Below are 17,232 nucleotides of genomic sequence, written 5' to 3'. Positions count from 1 at the left end.
CAGAGACAGCGTAAGGTGGCCCTACTAGTTCAGCATTCATTCTCCATAGTCACACGTGATCCCTTGTAGTTACAGGCGGTTTGGTACCTCAGAAAGCAGGGGTGAGTAAACTCAAGCGATCAAATTACGATCAAGTATATATATCTTAATCATATTTTAATCTCATATTGAGTTTATATTTCTGTGTATTTTGGTTATATGTGCAGAACGTATTTGTAGTTTTACTGAATGTCTCCGTGGGCGAGTTTGAAGATCTGCGTGGATTTGGAGGCCGGTTGCCTAGCTAACGCTAACTAGCTAGGTGGCTAGTTAGCTAGCTAGTTAATTAGCAGCTAAGATAACTGATACAGGTGTCATGTCAGTAAAAACAGTTACATATTCTCATAGCAAAATGCAGACCTAGCTGGGACGTCGCATGTAATTTTTACTTCTTTTTGCTCGCTATCGTGTTGCTATACCTTAAAAGTCTTAAATGGTACATCGGGGTTGTTGCAGCCCGTTGTCTAATTGGGTAGGGCTAGCGATGAATTTGAGAGATATAATTTCATATTCACTGAATCTTGGTTCACGCTAAATTCGCGCTTTAGCTTAGTGAAGAGCTTTAAATGCTTATTACGCGTATTTATAATGTAGCCATCTAATCGTGATTATTAAAGCTAGCTACGTATTCGCGGTCGAATAATATTTTAAACATGTGAGTTAGCTAGCTGTGTCATGTGGCGACAGGGCAGCTCTCCTTAAATTGTAAGTGGTAGTAGATGTGAGGGGCGGGGACATAATGGAGTAAAAACCAACCCAACTGGTGCGGCATATATCACACACACTCTCTCTCTCTCTCTCTCTCTCTCTCTCTCTCTCTCTCTCTCACACACTCACACACACGTGTGTGTGTATATATATATCTCGCCATGTCGATTTTTTTCCCCCGTTGCTCCAAGTTCTAGAGGGCACGGTCATGTGCATGGCTTCTTGTCAGTGAACGTTTTATCCGTAAACGATTAAACAGGGGGAAAAAAGTGTCACTACGTGACTCTTGAGTTTCTTCGTGTTCTTGGAGTCGAGGAACCAGCAGAGCACACACATGAAGCAGGCCGTTGGTGGTTATCTCCAGTAACGTTGTAGTGTAACTTTGGTTATAACTTTCAAGCCCTTTCTCCTTTTGTCCTCTCAAATCTGACCTCAACGGTACTCCTAACAAAAGAGTGAAAATGGGAAAACGATTGTTTCCAGAAGACGTCTTTAGCTTTCCGTCTCCTAAACTCCCCAACCGTTGCTGTTTTATCAAACTAGGTCAGGTTCGTTATCCATGTTGTCTTTTATGTTATGAGTCAAGCTACATGCGTATAGGCTGGGAGAGGGGCATGTAACCCCTCCTTCAAAAATTGTAGGCTTAGATGAAGCTCAGACCTAGCTAAGGCAGTGGTGTGGGAAGGCTTACCTCGGGGTGTGTGTGTGTGTGTGTGTGTGTGTGTGTGTGTGTGTGTGTGTGTGTGTGTGTGTGTGTGTGCGCGCAAGCGCGTGGTTAAAATGTAGTTATGTATGGGTTTTATCTGTTGGCACGTCTTCCTGCTTCCTCTAACAGAACATGTTACCACGTGATACAGCTTGACTGTGTAAAGTGAAAGTGAGTTATAATGTAGCTACACTCTTCTAGGACACTACAAAAATGGCTTAGATGGGCAAATCATAATCAAAAAGATGTTTGTTCAGGTGCATGGCACTCTCTCTTGATATTGATTTCAATAGCAGTCGAGTCCTGTCTGTGTCTCATTTGCCGGCCTGGCGGTTCTGGTGCGTAAAGCTGTGGCAGATTAGTGTCTTCTCTGATTGGATTCATGGACCTTTCTTATCTTAATCAATGAATTAGACCCTACCTCTCTCTTGTTGGCATGTTTGGGGGGGAGACTTGGTACTTTGGTGTCTGGAACACTACATGGTAAGGAAAAAAAATGTCTCCTGCTGGCTACTCAACCATACTTTATATTGCTCAACTGACTGTGCAATCAAGCTTAGTATCTGGTTTGTAATATAATGGGGCCTTAGAGCATAAGTCTGGGGTAAAACCAGGCCTAGCCGAGTTGTTAAAATATATGTGGGATCCGTTGCAGTCAGTGCTTGGACTCTCATAATCTTGTAGGCAGGAAATGCCTACTGCTCACTGCTCCCTATGTCGTGAATTTGCCGGGCACTTTTGGACATTGGCCTGTGTGTTCTTTTATAGCCTGCTAGTGCCAAATGGTGGGTTCTGCCTGAACAGTACTTGCGTGTTCTTTGCTGTAATCAGTTTTGTTACATACATGGTATATATAATGTAATGTAATATAATCTAATATAATGAAATAAATGTGTATATAATATATTTAATGTTTAACCGTTGAAAGAATTCCCCCATAATTACTTTGTCAGTTCAGTCAGTCCCGTCTATGGTTATGGTCTGTGTGTGTTTGTCCTCACATGAATATGAAACATTTAAAAAAATTTTTTATAAAGGTCATATACTGCTACAAAACTGGGGTGCAGAGGTTGGCGATGTGCATACATACCAGTCAGTGCCCACAAATAGCCGTGACGAGCACAGTCCCTGGCTGTTAGGGAGGGAGGGGGCGGCACGCCTTTACTTTAGCTCTCCTGAAACCCTGACACCCAAATTTACATGTGAGTCATCCTGAGATGGATATCTTCTATAATTCATGTAACCTCTGTGGCGATGACTTGGGGGTGAAGCTGTTAATTCACTGCTCTGTCACCAATCGGCCTTCAGGCATCAAAATGTACGAGTGTGACAGGTTCATTAGTTAATTTCAGGGACAGATGGATCTTTCCTGGGGGAGGGTATATAATGACCCCCCCCCCCCCCCCCCATATCCCATAAATGAACTTTCTCACACAATAAACAGTGCTTGTTTGCACCCTTAGCCCCATCAAGTTTCTAATTTAAATGGCTAGCTCTTCAAGCGCGGCAACATTTTGAGACAGTGATACATTTCTCAGTGCTTGGATTTTTAATGTTATTCTCTCCTAATGCAATGTCCAGTTTGCTTACAGATGGCTCTTTCCTACTTCCTGAGATGGAAGTGAAATTAAGTTAGTGTCCTCCTTATCTTGGTGTCATCTCTTTTATGCTGTTTTTATATGGAAGCTCCTTTTGTCAGACTACTGCTTTAGATGGTTTGGATTGAATTTGTTTGGAGATGCTACCATGGTGATGTGCAGTTAGCATGAGGCATTGCTACCACTGGCAAATCCTTAGCATCTTAAGCTCTTTAAAGGAACATTTCTGTGTGCACGTGAATGTGTTTAATGAGCTTCTGTTAGGCTAGTAAGGGATGTGTATAGCTTTGTTTGTTTGTGGATATCTCTTATGTGTCCTTATCAGACTTCCTGGAGTTTCTGGCCTCTCACATTCAGCAGTACTAATGTCAAATGCCCTTGTGGACTTATGGAGTCGTGCTAGAACTTTGAACAGGAAAATGTTTTGAGCCAAAATGGCCATTTCTGTCTTACTTAGACTGAAGTTAAATTGGGTTTATGCTTTTCTTTAGGGCACACATCAGTTCTGTCCCCTGTCTCAGTGGTTACTGAAGCGAGCAGAGGCAGAGCAAATTGATTTTTCTAAAGATCAGCTAGATAGAAAGCATGATTACAGCATCACAGGTGTCTCTCAAAGTTATAGGAATTGTACACAGTTTGTTAGTGTGAAATGTGCTATTTTCCCCTGCCTTTAACCACTGAACTATTATCTAACATTAAAAATATTGCTATTTAAAATGGGTGACCTGAGCAGTATGTTTATCACTTTTTCTGAGGAGGGAGAGGTATTTTTCAGAATTGCAATTGAACAGGAAAGCCCCTCAGAAATTTCATCAGGTGTTTGAAAGATTCACTGTTGGCTGGTGTCTGGATAGGTGGTTGACTAGAATGTTATTTGCATGTAGTTAGTATGCGTGTGCGTGTGAGATGCGGGAGCTGTGCTACAGCGCTGTAATCTCATTGGGTTAAATCCCCTTAAGGGAAAAAGGGCTGAGGCTGCGAAACTCCACGCCGCTGTTCCGTCACCATGGTGATAGGAGCCAAGGCAGCACTAAGATGGTAATGTCCACTGTGTGCTCGGTGGCCACACGACAGTATTGGCATTAGATAAGGGGTCATAAAAATGGATGCTCTTTGGGTGTTTTGAGCTGTCTTAGTCACAGCCTTTAGATTAGGTGTGGTCATGGAACACCTTGTCACCTCTATAATTTCCTGGATAGCAAAATATAGAATTAACCACCAAACCTCTGAAATGAATGTTTATGTTCTCTCTCTCTCTCTCTCTCTCTCTAGACTATGGAGCTGAAGGTGCGGTTGTGCATGCTGCTGCTTGCGCTGGGCCTTTGTGCGACTTTGTTCGCCACAGCTCACGAGGAGGAGGACGTGGATGCGGACGTCGAAGATGACACGGCTGGCCTTAGCGACGACGAGCTGCTGGATGAAGAGCCCGAGGAGGAGGAGCAGCCGGCCCCTGCCATGCCCTCTGTGCCCACTGTAAGATGGACACCTTTCTTTTTCTCAGCCCCACAGATTCAGTCTCTGCCAGAGCTGGTTCTAAACCCCCAGCTGCCTTCATGGCTAAGTGCTCCCCAGACGGTCTACCCAAGAGCTTCCTGGGTCTGTCCTTAAGGACTCCCAGCCAGCCCCATTTATTTAACAGTTCAACCTCTACCAGCTTTGAGCCAGGTAATTAAGGGCTGTAACGCACAGCTGATTTGACTAGGGTGTCTTGGAAGCTGAACAGGTACCAAAACATGGGCTTGGAGGGTGTCCCCATGGGCTTGTTGCGAATCTCTAGTCTCCACGAAAGACAGCCCATTTCTTTGCAAGCAGCCTTTAAGGAGGTGGTTTGGGACAAAGACAATGGTAGTTGTGGTTTTTGGCTTTTTACTCTAGATTATCTGACCTGCTGAGCCGAGCTTGTAGGTGTGTGTTTGGTGCAGGGCATGTGGGACACCACAGATAGTATGAGGGAGTGATGGTTTGTCTGTGGTGATGGCTTTTTCCCTAGTTGTTGCATTAGCAGCATGCTTTATGGATGTGGCTTTTCATATCTCCTTGACAAGGCATGACTTTATCAAGTACCGCTTATTAAGTACCGCTTTTGGTGCAGTTCGTGTCCAGGTTTTTGGTTTTGGAGCGGGCCTCTACACTAAATAAAAGCCAGCTGAGTGGAGGGGGTGATATTTGCATCTCACTGGAGTTAAATGCCTTTCGGCTTCTTGCTGTCTGGCGGTGACGTTCATGTGAACCTGGCTTCAGGATTAGCCTACTGCCCTAATTACTAACATCATGATGAAGTGTTCTACCTTTAAAGGTACAGTGCTCCTCTAAGCAGTGTTCGCTGGCCTGACGCTACTCCGAGCTTCAATAGAACAAGTGCACTGGAAAGAAGTTTGGAATTCTTTGCCTCGTTCAATGCAGACAGCCTCATTTCTTCCCATAATTCCTGTGCTCCAGGTGACGTATAAGGCCCCTGAGCCTAAGGGGGAGCACTACTTTGCTGAGTCCTTTGACAGAGGAACTCTGGATGGGTAAGATCCATGCACTCACATTGCAATGCCACCAAAAGGCTTGGGTTATTAGATTCCAAACTGTCTTCTATGCGTTTGCTTTTTTCAGATGGGTTCTGTCCCAGGCCAAGAAGGACGGCATCGATGAGGAAATCGCGAAGTATGACGGTAAGCGTCTGTTAGAACTGTAATAGGAGCAGGAGTAATTAGTGGGCTATTGACTCATACTTGATTAAATTGGAATCTAACAATGCACACATATACTTGGGTATTAAGTGGAGTATTTGTACGAGTGTGTAAATAGCAGGTTGATAGTGTTAGGGTAGGCCTAATTTCGTGTGCGTGTGTATATGTGTATGTGTATATATGTGTGTAGGGAAATGGGAGGTTGAGGAGATGAAAGACACTAAGTTACCTGGTGATAAAGGCCTTGTGCTGAAGTCCCGTGCCAAGCATTATGCCATCTCTGGACTTCTTCTGCGACCCTTCACCTTCGACACAAAACCTCTCATTGTCCAGTGAGTATATATGTAAAAATGCATGTGTTTTGCTAACTTGAGAAGATCAGAGAGAAAATCTCAGCTGTTTATATAGCGCACAGGATGCTTTTTTTAAAAACCTTTTGTGCTTAGTTACACATTAGTGTGATAAGGATGCATCCTCAGCAGTCCTGCATTGCTTGTCAGGTACGAGGTGAACTTCCAGACTGGAATCGACTGTGGTGGTGCTTACGTCAAGCTGCTCTCCCAAAGCCCCGACCTCAATTTGGTAAGAGCACGTTCTGTATTTGGTGCCACCTTATCTCACCCAGCGTTATCTGTCTAGTGCAGCCCCAATTATGGCACATTTGGAGTGAAAACTCTGGACCCCAGGCGTTGCTACGATGCAGGTTGACCTACCGGTTCCCACTGGTGCGCAGTGCTGGAACTTAGGAGTGAATCCCAGCATCAGTGCTTGCCACTGCTTCTGCGGGGTAGCTGAGTTAAGCAGATGGAGGTGGGCTCTTCTGTTGTCCCCTCTGCCATGTTGCAGAAAATGGTGATGAGGAGGGCATCAGGATTACAGCCTTTGTCTACCTTTGGCCTGCACGCTGCCCTAAATGTAGGGCTCATCACTGTGGACTAAGTCAGTGTAGCTGTAGATGTGTTCCGTCAACGCATCGTGTGCTTGTATGTCATGCTTTTTTCCTGAGTAGGTCATGCATTCCCACTCTGCATGATCTTTTTGTGTATCTTGCAAATGAGCAGATGTTAAAAACACCATTTGTCAGAGTGCGTTTGCAGGCCACGTCTTAGGCCCCTCCCTCTAAAATCTCCTCCCCCTCTCGCCCTTTCAGGACCAGTTTGTGGATAAGACCCCATACACCATCATGTTCGGGCCAGACAAGTGCGGTGAGGACTACAAGCTGCACTTCATCTTCCGTCACAGGAACCCGAAAACGGGCGAGTACGAGGAGAAGCACGCCAAGAAGCCCGAAACGGACCTCCGCACCTACTACACAGACAAGAAGACTCACCTCTACACCCTGGGTCAGTGTGGACCTCACTTATTTAGGCTATCATTCCTTCTCTCTCACTTGATGTTTAGGAACACTGTTTCCCTGGGGACTGGTTTTCCACTCAACAAAGGTTTTTAGGCTCCTGATCAAATACAAATTACATCAAATTGACAATTCATTCATTTATAAGAATGCATACACGGCTCTGACTAAAAGACTGACGGACTAAATTATTAAACACCTGCAACCTCTCAGAGCTAATGAGTAGCATTGTCTGAGAAATGATCAACACCCCAGTGTCAGAATGAATGAATACTCTAAACCATTTTGTATAAAGAATAATTACTGGAAGAAGTGCTAATGTCCCCGTCAGTGTAGGAATATCAACGTCTTAATAAATATCCACACTTTTAATATAAATAAATGCTGTGTACTAGAAGATAACAGCACTAAGGGTGCAGTATGAGTGAATGTTCTCGGGGCTTTCTGCTCCCTGCAGTGCTCAACCCTGACAACAGCTTCGAGGTCCTGATTGACCGCACGGTGGTGAACAGCGGGAACTTGCTGGCAGACATGACCCCTTCAGTTAACCCCCCGGCCGAGATTGAGGACCCCGACGACCACAAGCCTGAGGACTGGGATGAAAGGCCCAAGATCCAGGATCCAGACGCAGTCAAGCCTGAGGACTGGTGTGTATATATATATATGTGTGTGTGTGTGTGTGTGTGTGTGTGTGTGTGTGTCTCTCTCTTTTGTGTGTGAGGGAGATATGTATATGTCCTAAGCATATAACACTTGCCATCTTTTTCCTAAATGTGTCAGAGGTCTGCTACAAGTTCGTAATGGCATGTGCAAATGTACATGTGTGCATTATTGTATATTTAATGTTCTCATGAATGTGTGTGCATGAATTTATACATCCGTGTGCCCGTCTGTGGGTCTGAGTGTCTGTACGTGTTCATACATCTAAAAGGGCGTTCGATGCATCGACTTATGTGCGCGCATGCATATGTTTGCACTTATCTGTGTGTGTGTGCGCTTGTTCGTGCATGTAAGTGTGTGCATCAATGTGTATGAGTAGGAGTAGGATACCACACCCTGACTCTTCGTTTCTTTGGCAGGGACGAGGATGCCCCTGCTAAGATCCCTGATGATCACGCTGTGAAGCCCGAAGGCTGGCTGGACGACGAGCCCGAGTACATCGGCGACCCTGATGCCATCAAACCAGAGGACTGGTAACCCACACTCCACCTCCACTTCCAGCCTGACATTAGTATTAATCCAGTGTCATCATATCAATACCTGCTTACATCTGTTATTATGTAGCTTGTTTTCACCGGAGAGTCAGTTAAACTGGTATGAAGCAGAGGCAGCTAGTCTAGAGTCTTTGGTGTTTGGGTCATTGGTTTGAGAGTTCTGATGTCTGATCAGATCCCTGTTGTCTGCGCCATCACATTCCTAATGGTGTGGAAGATCAAAACTGATTCGCAGTCAGTGCTCTAATCCGCTGTATGACCCAAGCGCTTCTTGCCTGCGTGCTGCTCCAGAATGCAGAGTTTGAAATTAATTAAAGTGATCCCACTGAGAGCAGAATCAAATGACTACAGAAATGAGGTTTAGAAAGTGTGTGTGTGTGTGTGTGTGTGTGTGTGTGTGTGTGTGTGTGTATTTCATGTTCATCTTATCTCTGAAGATTAACATGTCTTCATACATTCATGTTTTGTCAATCCATTTGCATTTCACAATTATGCTCTTATCCAGACTTGCATGCAGTGACATTATTTTGTGCTCCCTGGGAATCGAACCCATGACTTTGGCATTATTAGCACCATGCCCTGCTTATGTCACGCTCATCAATTATTGTCTCTCCCTCTGTCTCCAGGGATGAGGATATGGATGGTGAGTGGGAAGCACCCCAGGTCCCTAACCCAGCCTGTGAGTCTGCCCCTGGCTGCGGAAAATGGGAGAGACCTATGATTGATAACCCCAGCTACAAGGGCAAGTGGAAGCCCCCCATGATTGACAACCCTAACTATCAGGTAACATCCCCAAATCTGTCCAGTTCTTTATCAGGTAGCTTTCAACTTCTTTGATTAAAAAGAGTTGGATTAGTGGAATTGTTTTAAACCAAAAACCAATTTGAGCTCTTGATTTTAAAAAATGAGTAGTTTTGAGTGGTCAAAAATTAGTGGTTTCAGGATTTTTTTTATTTTTTTTTCTCCCCTCTCTCCATCTATCCATCCGTCTGTCCTTCCGTCCTTAGGGAGTGTGGAAGCCCAGGAAGATCCCCAACCCTGACTTCTTCGAGGACCTGCACCCATTCCGCATGACAGCAGTTAGCGCCCTGGGCCTGGAGCTCTGGTCCATGTCCTCGGACATCTTCTTCGACAACTTCTTCATCACATCTGACCGAAACGCAGCCGACCACTGGGCCGAGGACGGCTGGGGTCTGAAGAAAGCCGCCGAGGGAGCCGCTGAGGTGCTCAACTCGGCCATTACTCTTCCTCCTCCTCTTCCTCTCCGCCCAACCCCTTGTGACGTGAGAGATTGCTTGCTTTTCTCTCCGCATCCCTTCAGCCTCTCTTTGGTGCTCTCAAGTAGCTACTCCCTTTTTTAGTTAGTTTAGAATGGGGTGGCTTATCTCAGCAGCAGTGGTTTGTAACTTCAGTCTCTGACTTCAAAGCCTCAGTATGGAAAAAGGGGTGTGGGTGTGGGGGTGGGGGTGGGTGCTGAGTGGGAGGCAGGGTTTGGTTTTGTGTGTGTGTGTGTGTGTGTGTGTGTGTGTGTGTGTGTGTGTGTGTGTGTGTGTGTGTGTGTGTGTGTGTGTGTGTGTGTGTGTGTGTGTGTGTGTGTGTGAGAGACCCAGATCCGTGAGGTTCTGATGAGTGCCTGTTTCCATTTAGCCTTGAGGCTTTTCCACATGCGACGCAGTGCAGCTCTGCTCAACCCCGAACGCCACGTTCCTGTGCAGGGCGTGGACCTCTGCTCCTGTCCCCACACCCTTATGAGAAAACTCAGCCCTTTGAATCTCTTCTCTCCTACTCACATCCCATAATGCCGCTCATCCCATCACACCACCCCATAATGCCACTGCTGGCCTCAGCGGCAACACTGCTGCCAGGCTTCCTCGCACTACTAGAATCAGGCCCCTCCCTCTTCCCCCTATGCCCCACCCCCACTGCTTTTAGAAGGAAGTGCATGTTCCAAATAGGAGTCACTTGTTTTTTTTCTGGAAAACAAGTAATGCCTTTTGAGTCATGAAGGTCAGGACCATTTCACCGTGAAATGATTCAGCAAAATTCATGCTGCCATTTTTCTACATCTGAAGCTGTAGATGAAGATGACTGGAATCTCAACCAATGCGCACACACGCATGCATGCTTGTGGAACTCTGTGTTATGCTCCCACGCTTCTCCGCTTCACCGTCTGCAGCTCTGCCTGAGGAAGCTCGGCCCCTTGGCATCATGGGAAAGAAACGGTGAAGAGCTCCCTGGGCCTGCTGCACATTTTCTGTGGACTTCAATTATCACCTTGTCATTCGAATCTGGATGCTATAAGACATCAAGGCTTATTTGAAAAATGTGCTAGAATTCCACGTTTCTTCATATCACTTCACATCGATAGAATGTTATACACAAGTGTTAAACTGCGTTATACGACATGGCGTAGAAGTCTGAGCTGTTCAAATGGAGTTCATAGCCTTGGGCTCTAGGGCTTAGCTTTTAATAGTGACAGCTTTAAGAATGAGCCACTTTTGTTGGTCTGTGCTGAATGCTACACTAGCATTGTGATAGGGTGGGGGTGGATTATTAGCAGTGAAGACATTAGTTTTGTTCTTTTGTTATGAATTAAGAGTAATGTCCTCAGAGGAGGTTTGTGTGAGAGACATGTAAACACAGCAGTAGATCAGCAGAAGCATTCCACAGTTCCGTTTATAACAGGAAGCGTTCAAAGAAAGTCGTCCTTTCTCACAATGGCTCCTTTGTGTGCCTTCGTGTGAATGGTAGCTGTCCGGAGGTGGAGGGCAAACACAGGGTGGGTGGGGGAGGTGGTGCGGGCTACACGAGTTGGTGGTGTTCCCATTCACTGGTGGGGGTGGTGGGGTGGGTGGGGTTGAGGGGGACACGCCAGGGTTGGCCCCCCTCCGCAGCCCATTTCACGTTAAGTCCTGCAGCTCGGACGCCTTCTTCCCCCAAAGGTGAATTCCGAGCATGCCAGACATGACTAGCTTAAGAGCCATCCTTGCGTTCAGAGGGGCACGCCTTGCCTTCCTTGGAGTGAAGCGCACAGAGCAGCTTCTGTGTTTTATGGAGAAAGCCTTGTTAGATATATCCCCCTGACCACGCCCCCTGCTGGCCAAGCTAAGACTGGATCCCGTTTGCTTTACCCACTGCTGTTGCGCTGGGCTTAATCAGCTGTGATGAACCTGTTCTTGGGTTTGGGCCGTGGTGTTATAATCCAGACTCCCATCGATTTGGCAGCCAGTGTTTGATCGCTTCAGCCCTGCTACCACTACCTCTTAACCCCCATTTTCTAGTGAATGGGGTGTTGATGAACCTTGACTTTATTCCTGCAAGGGTGCACTTTGTAGTGGGCTCCAAGTCCACACAGCGGAGGCCAAGGAGAAGAAGAATAGAGCAAATTCCCAGATCATTCCTGAAATGTGGAGAAGGGTTGGCTGAGGTCCAGCATATTTTCATTATTAGTAACTCATCACTTCTGTTTCAAGTGTCTGTGGATGACCGAGAGGGAAATTCTTACTTCTCTGAATGTTCGCTTTTGTCTCTTTGCAGCCGGGTCTGGTGAGCCAGATGATCTCGGCAGCTGAGGACCGCCCGTGGCTCTGGGTGGTCTACGTCCTGACCGTGGCTCTTCCGCTGGTCCTCGTCATCGTCTTCTGTTGCACCGGAAAGGTGCGCGTGTAATTAATTACCATTGGATGCACACTCTGGAGCCCTCTGAGCTGCAAGCAGCCGGTAAGGTCACGGTGAGTAACCGGACGTCTCCAGTGACTGAACGGGTGTCTCTGCCGCCGTTTGCAGAAGAAGGAGGGCCCGTCTGCCGCCGAGTACAAGAAAACAGATGAGCCACAGCCGGACGTGAAGGACGATGCCGAGGACGAGAAAGCTGAGGAAGAGGAGGCCAATGATGAAGAGTCGGGTAAGGGCAGCTTTCGGGTCAGTTCACAAGGCAGTTGAAAGTTCACCGTCACAGCTGCATTTGGGTAGCACTTTGCAGGGGCAAGCATGTTCTCATTTTCTACTCTTTGCCTTGTCTTTTTGAGATAATTGTGGTTTCACTTAAGTGTGAGAGAAACAGGAGAGAGAAGATGTCTACAAAGAGAGTCATGCCTTCCCTTCCATATGAGTCTGGTGTTTGGGGTCATTTAGATTTTGGCGATGTGTTTAAGCCTTTAGGTTATGAAGGCACATCAGTAGATTGATTACTACGTTAGCAATCAAATCTTGGGCTGGAGCTATAGTATTTAAAATGGCGCAGTAATTCACACAAGTCAAATGGAATGTGTCATATTTATTAAGAAGGCTTTTATATCTAGTCCTTTCAATCGGCCTCAGATGGAACATAGAAAAACATTTTTAATTTTGTTTTTATGTACAAGAACAGACCTGCAGAATCTATTACCTTGTCAACTACACCCCACCTCAACAAAAAAAAAAATGCTGTTTGAAATGGGCAGTTTAGTCTGCTACTTTATTTTTTTATTCAGTGCCTGTTATGTTTCATGGGCATGATGCTCATTACCAGTAGTCACGCCCTTTGCGTCCAGAACGAGTAGTTCAGCAACAAGAAATTCTGAGCCCTGACCCATCAGCAGATGAAGCTGGGTTTGAGCTGCAGTTCCCTCCTGCTCAGTACAAGGAGAGCAGAGGTGATGGTGTTCCGTTGTCCGCTAGTTTCTCACCCCTGACAGTTGAAAACATTGTTGACTCCAGAAGCAATTAATCCTTTTGACCAGGTACTAAACAAGCCCATTGTTCATCCTCAGACGAGAAGAAGGACGATGCTGAGGACAGCCCCGCCGAAATGGCCACAAAAGAGGAAGAGGAAGCAGACAAACAGGAAGAAGCTGAAGACAAATCGGATGAGGTAGGAACGTTGTTCATGCGTCATTTCCAGATTCTTCTCCACCTAGACTAGGAAGGATTTAACTGACCATTTACTTCTTCCTAATGGGATGTCAACACTAGTTGTTGTTGTTGTTTTTTTTTTTTCCCCTTTTCCCCAAGTCTCCCATGGTGACTCATGTTAAATGGCTTGCAACCAGTAATGCCAATGGCTGTGGTCAATATGAGCAAAGCCAGGCTGTGGTGTGTGGAAGAAGAGACTCAGTATTCTCTCTCTACCCCCCCCACCCCTTTTCTCCTGTGCAGAAACAAGATGATGAAGTTCTGAGAAGGTCCCCTAGAAGCAAAGCGAGAGCTAGAAAAGACTGATGGGAACTTTTTTTTGGCTTCCTGGAGCTGTCCAGCTGCAGTCCCTCTCCTCTGTGTCCCATGTCCCACCCTGTCCCCTTCCTTTGTTGGACCTCCACCCTCACACACCTTTGGTCCCTCTTTCCCCTGGTCTTCTGCCTCCTCATCCTCACTAAGTGACGCCAGACTGGGTGAAACGAAGACAGCCTATGACACGTTTGAATGAAAAAGAAGAAAACGAAAAAGTCCAAATCGGCGCTTCAGGCCGGGCTGAGGAGGACGACGATGAAGATTGCAATGTCATATAGAGTAGAAACAGTTTTTGCTTAACAAGGAAGGAAAGAAACTTTACCATTCCTCAACTGTGCTGATGCTAATGTAAAAATAATGAAATCCCCTTACTCCTCCTTCCAACTCTTGAAACACACATCTGCCAGACCCCAGCCGGCTTCTCACAATTGTGGACAGTAGTCGTAAACCATCAGGAGTGGCAACACTGCAGGCCTCCGCTTCATGGTAGGATTCGGAAGCAGACAGATTCGCACATCTGTGCATGAGAGTAGGCAAGTAGCAGAGTTGTGAGCTACACTGACTCCCTTCTGCACATTCACAAGAAAGATGCACATGTAGTCACTTCTATACTCTTGAAATGTGTGCAGCTAGGTTCCGTTAACCTAGGCTATGAGAAATGTTCCTCAAAGAGATTGGGTCCCATTATGTCCATTCCGAATTCTTCTGTTCCTTTTTTTTTTTTCCTTTTAAATTCATTACATAGTAAGAAAAGACTGGGAAGGACCCCATAAGATCTCAGTTGCACCAAGATCTGTGCTTAAACACTGATTAGTCTGTAGGGTCTAGCATGCTGCCTTATTAGTAGGACAAGGCAGAGTGATTTTTGTGAATGTACAGTGTTTTGTTTTGGGTTATCCCCCCCCCACCCCCACCGCCTGCCCTTCCCTTTGTTGTTACTAATGTATGTGGTTTCGTTTTGATTTTTTTTTTTCACTACTGATCTTTCTTTTCACTTAATCATAGTTTTTCACAGTTTTTGATTGTTTTCTGATTAACTTGGAGCAGGGGGCAAACACGTTAGGATACCTTGAGATGTTTAGTTAGTGAATAAAAGAACCACTCAGAGTATTTCTGTGCTGTTGCCCAGGATAAGACAGCCAGGCAGTACAGCTTGCATCCCTGCCTGTGGTGACCCAGTATATAAGTATATTTCTGCCCAGCCTCTGCTCTTTTTCCATTGGTGCACTGAGTCAGTCAACTGATGCTCCATTGGTGAATGACTCAGCTCCTCTCACATTTCCTGTGACATAACATCCTGTCTGAGCATCAGTAGCAGTACCAGCTTTTTCTTATTATAACACTTCCACTTATTACATGCTTTAGAGGACATGTTTTTGGCAGTGTTGCATAATGTTTGAAGATTTTCAATGTTGTTTTATTGCTGTCATTCAAGCTCAATACATGAGTGCTGTCAGCCATTCCTTCAAACATTTCAGAAACGCTCTTCCCTTTGGTATTTTCACCCAGAGACACTAATGGAACTGAACCCCCAATCAGAAGACCTAGCTGTAGTAAATCATGACCTGCTGCACTGCTCCAGTCCGGATGTTACTTGATTTTCAGGCTTCGTGGCTAACCGACCCCCACTGTCCGTGCTCCATCCGATGCAGTGAGGGAGGTGCTGTAATGTGAGCTCTGCCCTAAAGCTTAAAAAGAGTTGCCATTTTCCAGGGTAATCGACTCGAACATGCAAATTCCCACATGCATGCCAACGTGTACGTCACTGCTACTGTGCTAACAGCTTGCTCTCTCTGACTAACAACTGCAATTGCAAGTCCTCCTACTGCACTTGAGCTTTGCTCCATTAGTTTAACAGTTTTTTTTTGTTTGTTTTTTGTTTGTTTTGTTTTGTTTTTTCTTCTTTCTTTTACCGTCTTTCATCCATTGGATTGAAAGTGAATAGCCTGGATCAAGTTGTGTATAATAATGATGGGATACCATTCTTGGTAGAGTAGTCAGTTTGAGAATATTGATATGATCATCAAGTCTGAGTTTGTATATTTAAGGGAATGGGTGGGATGGGAGGGCCAAATCCATCATGTTACTCACACAATTAAAATAAACAGGTTTGATGAGAGAGTCTTTTCATTCTGTCTGATGTGTGCTCTTTTGTTGAATTTTCTTGAATACCATGTTAAAACTGTGTTAATGTAGGCAGCTAAGCTCAATCTTTAATGTACGCCAGGGGTGAAAAGTGCCCACAGTGTTTGGGAATAACTGTTGTTTTCGGGGGCAGGCGTGTGTTCTGTATTAGGACATTTTGATCTGTTTGTTTTGTCTCACTGCTTGGAAGCATGAGACTGTTCTTTGTTATTGGCTGCAGATTTATTGCCCCTACCCCTCATAAAGGCTAGTCCTTAGGGTGTGTGCTGAATGAAGAAGGTGCTGATAAGATGAGGTGAGAGTTAAGTCATTTAGCAAGAGTTTCTTGAAGATACGCTTGTGTTCCTGTGCATTTCCACGAAACATCTTATTTCAGTAATAGCAACTGTAACTTACTTTATTATTTTCTAGATCACAATCCCAGAGTGTAGACAGCAGACTGTGTCAATACTATTGTGTAAGACATGAAGAAAATCAGCTGTCACTTTTATTTTGTCAAAATGCCTGTAATTTAGTAGAAATTAACTAGCAAACATTTCAATTCTGTCGTCACTAGAAAACAGTGTTTGGACAGAGGTGACGAATGCCCCCCACCCATGTAGGCTACCTAAAACATCTCTGAATGCATATGCTAATTGTTTTGATGAATGGAAATAAATGATCTTATGCAAATATTGTCTTGTCTACAAAGATATGGGGCATTTGTTAAAAAAACCCAAAACATTAGCTTGTCATGCTTAAGCAGACTTTTATTTTTGTTCAGACTTTTGTTGTTGCCATTTTAGGTTATTTTAAAGATCTAATTATAAGGGCAGGTAATAAGGACATAATACCGATAAATATGTGGTACTTTTATGTAGAAAGTCTCTCCATCTAAACTGAAGTATTGATTTATATAACGTAATGCTTTTTTTTTGCAAGTTAAGCATACACCAATCACCAAATACATGGATATCATTGTCTTTGATGTTTTGAATGATTTAGAAACAGCTCCAAGAGTAGTTAATATTTAAGTTCAAACAATGCTGGCCTCATGAAGCAAAGCTACTAGGAGGAACTACAAAAAAAAGAGCATGTTTGAGTTGTATAATTTAGTTTTGCATAATCTGGGTCAGGCAAGGCCTTGGCCAGGAACTTGTGGTGCCGAATCAACACTGGTCAAAGCTCATGTGCAATGGAAGCTTCACTCACTGTGGTCGGTAGATGTCATATAAAACAATTCAAAGTTAAATAATTTTATAAAATAACTTAATCACATCACCAAAACTAGGCATTAATTTTCTGGCACAAAAGCTTTTCGTTGCATTCACATAAGAATCAGTCGCTATAATATGGCTACAAAAAGTTAACTTTCAAAATGAACAATCAGCAATGAGAAGTGTTAAACTGCGTGACTGCCAGCCAAACATTTTCTACAGATAGTGGAATGTTTTTTCAAGAATTCCCTACGTCACATCTTGGCCTGGTTCTCTTTGGCTGGTTTGTACTGTCGATCACAAAGGAGGTGGGGACAACGTACGGCTCGTGACGCTTTTCTGTGATGCAAAGGTTAGAAAAAGGAGAGAGGAAAAAAAAAAAAAAA

At 44.8% G+C, this 17,232-nt stretch overlaps 1 protein-coding gene across 1 annotated transcript; it reads left to right on the top strand.

Annotated features, from left to right (window-relative positions):
* Positions 1-16,322, top strand: canx (calnexin). Its single transcript, XM_027021982.2, has 15 exons — positions 1-101; positions 4,324-4,524; positions 5,491-5,564; positions 5,653-5,711; positions 5,920-6,061; positions 6,230-6,311; positions 6,880-7,072; positions 7,541-7,730; positions 8,163-8,276; positions 8,924-9,080; positions 9,305-9,520; positions 11,835-11,954; positions 12,084-12,201; positions 13,049-13,149; positions 13,434-16,322. Exons 2-15 carry the CDS (start codon positions 4,327-4,329, stop codon positions 13,494-13,496), a joined length of 1,827 nt encoding a protein of 608 aa, XP_026877783.2. The 5' UTR covers positions 1-101; positions 4,324-4,326; the 3' UTR covers positions 13,497-16,322.
* Positions 16,323-17,232: the final 910 nt, after the last annotated feature.

Source organism: Electrophorus electricus, chromosome 12, assembly GCF_013358815.1.
Source record: "Electrophorus electricus isolate fEleEle1 chromosome 12, fEleEle1.pri, whole genome shotgun sequence".
NCBI lineage: Eukaryota > Metazoa > Chordata > Actinopteri > Gymnotiformes > Gymnotidae > Electrophorus > Electrophorus electricus.
This window is presented reverse-complemented; position numbering and strand designations above follow the sequence as displayed.

Coding starts and splice junctions, on each gene's coding strand:
- canx (XM_027021982.2), top strand. CDS start 4,327: ATGGAGCTGAAGGTGCGGTTGTGCATGCTGCTGCTTGCGCTGGGCCTT. Junction 6,062..6,229: donor ACAAAACCTCTCATTGTCCA/GTGAGTATATAT, acceptor ATTGCTTGTCAG/GTACGAGGTGAACTTCCAGA. Junction 9,521..11,834: donor CCGCCGAGGGAGCCGCTGAG/GTGCTCAACTCG, acceptor GTCTCTTTGCAG/CCGGGTCTGGTGAGCCAGAT.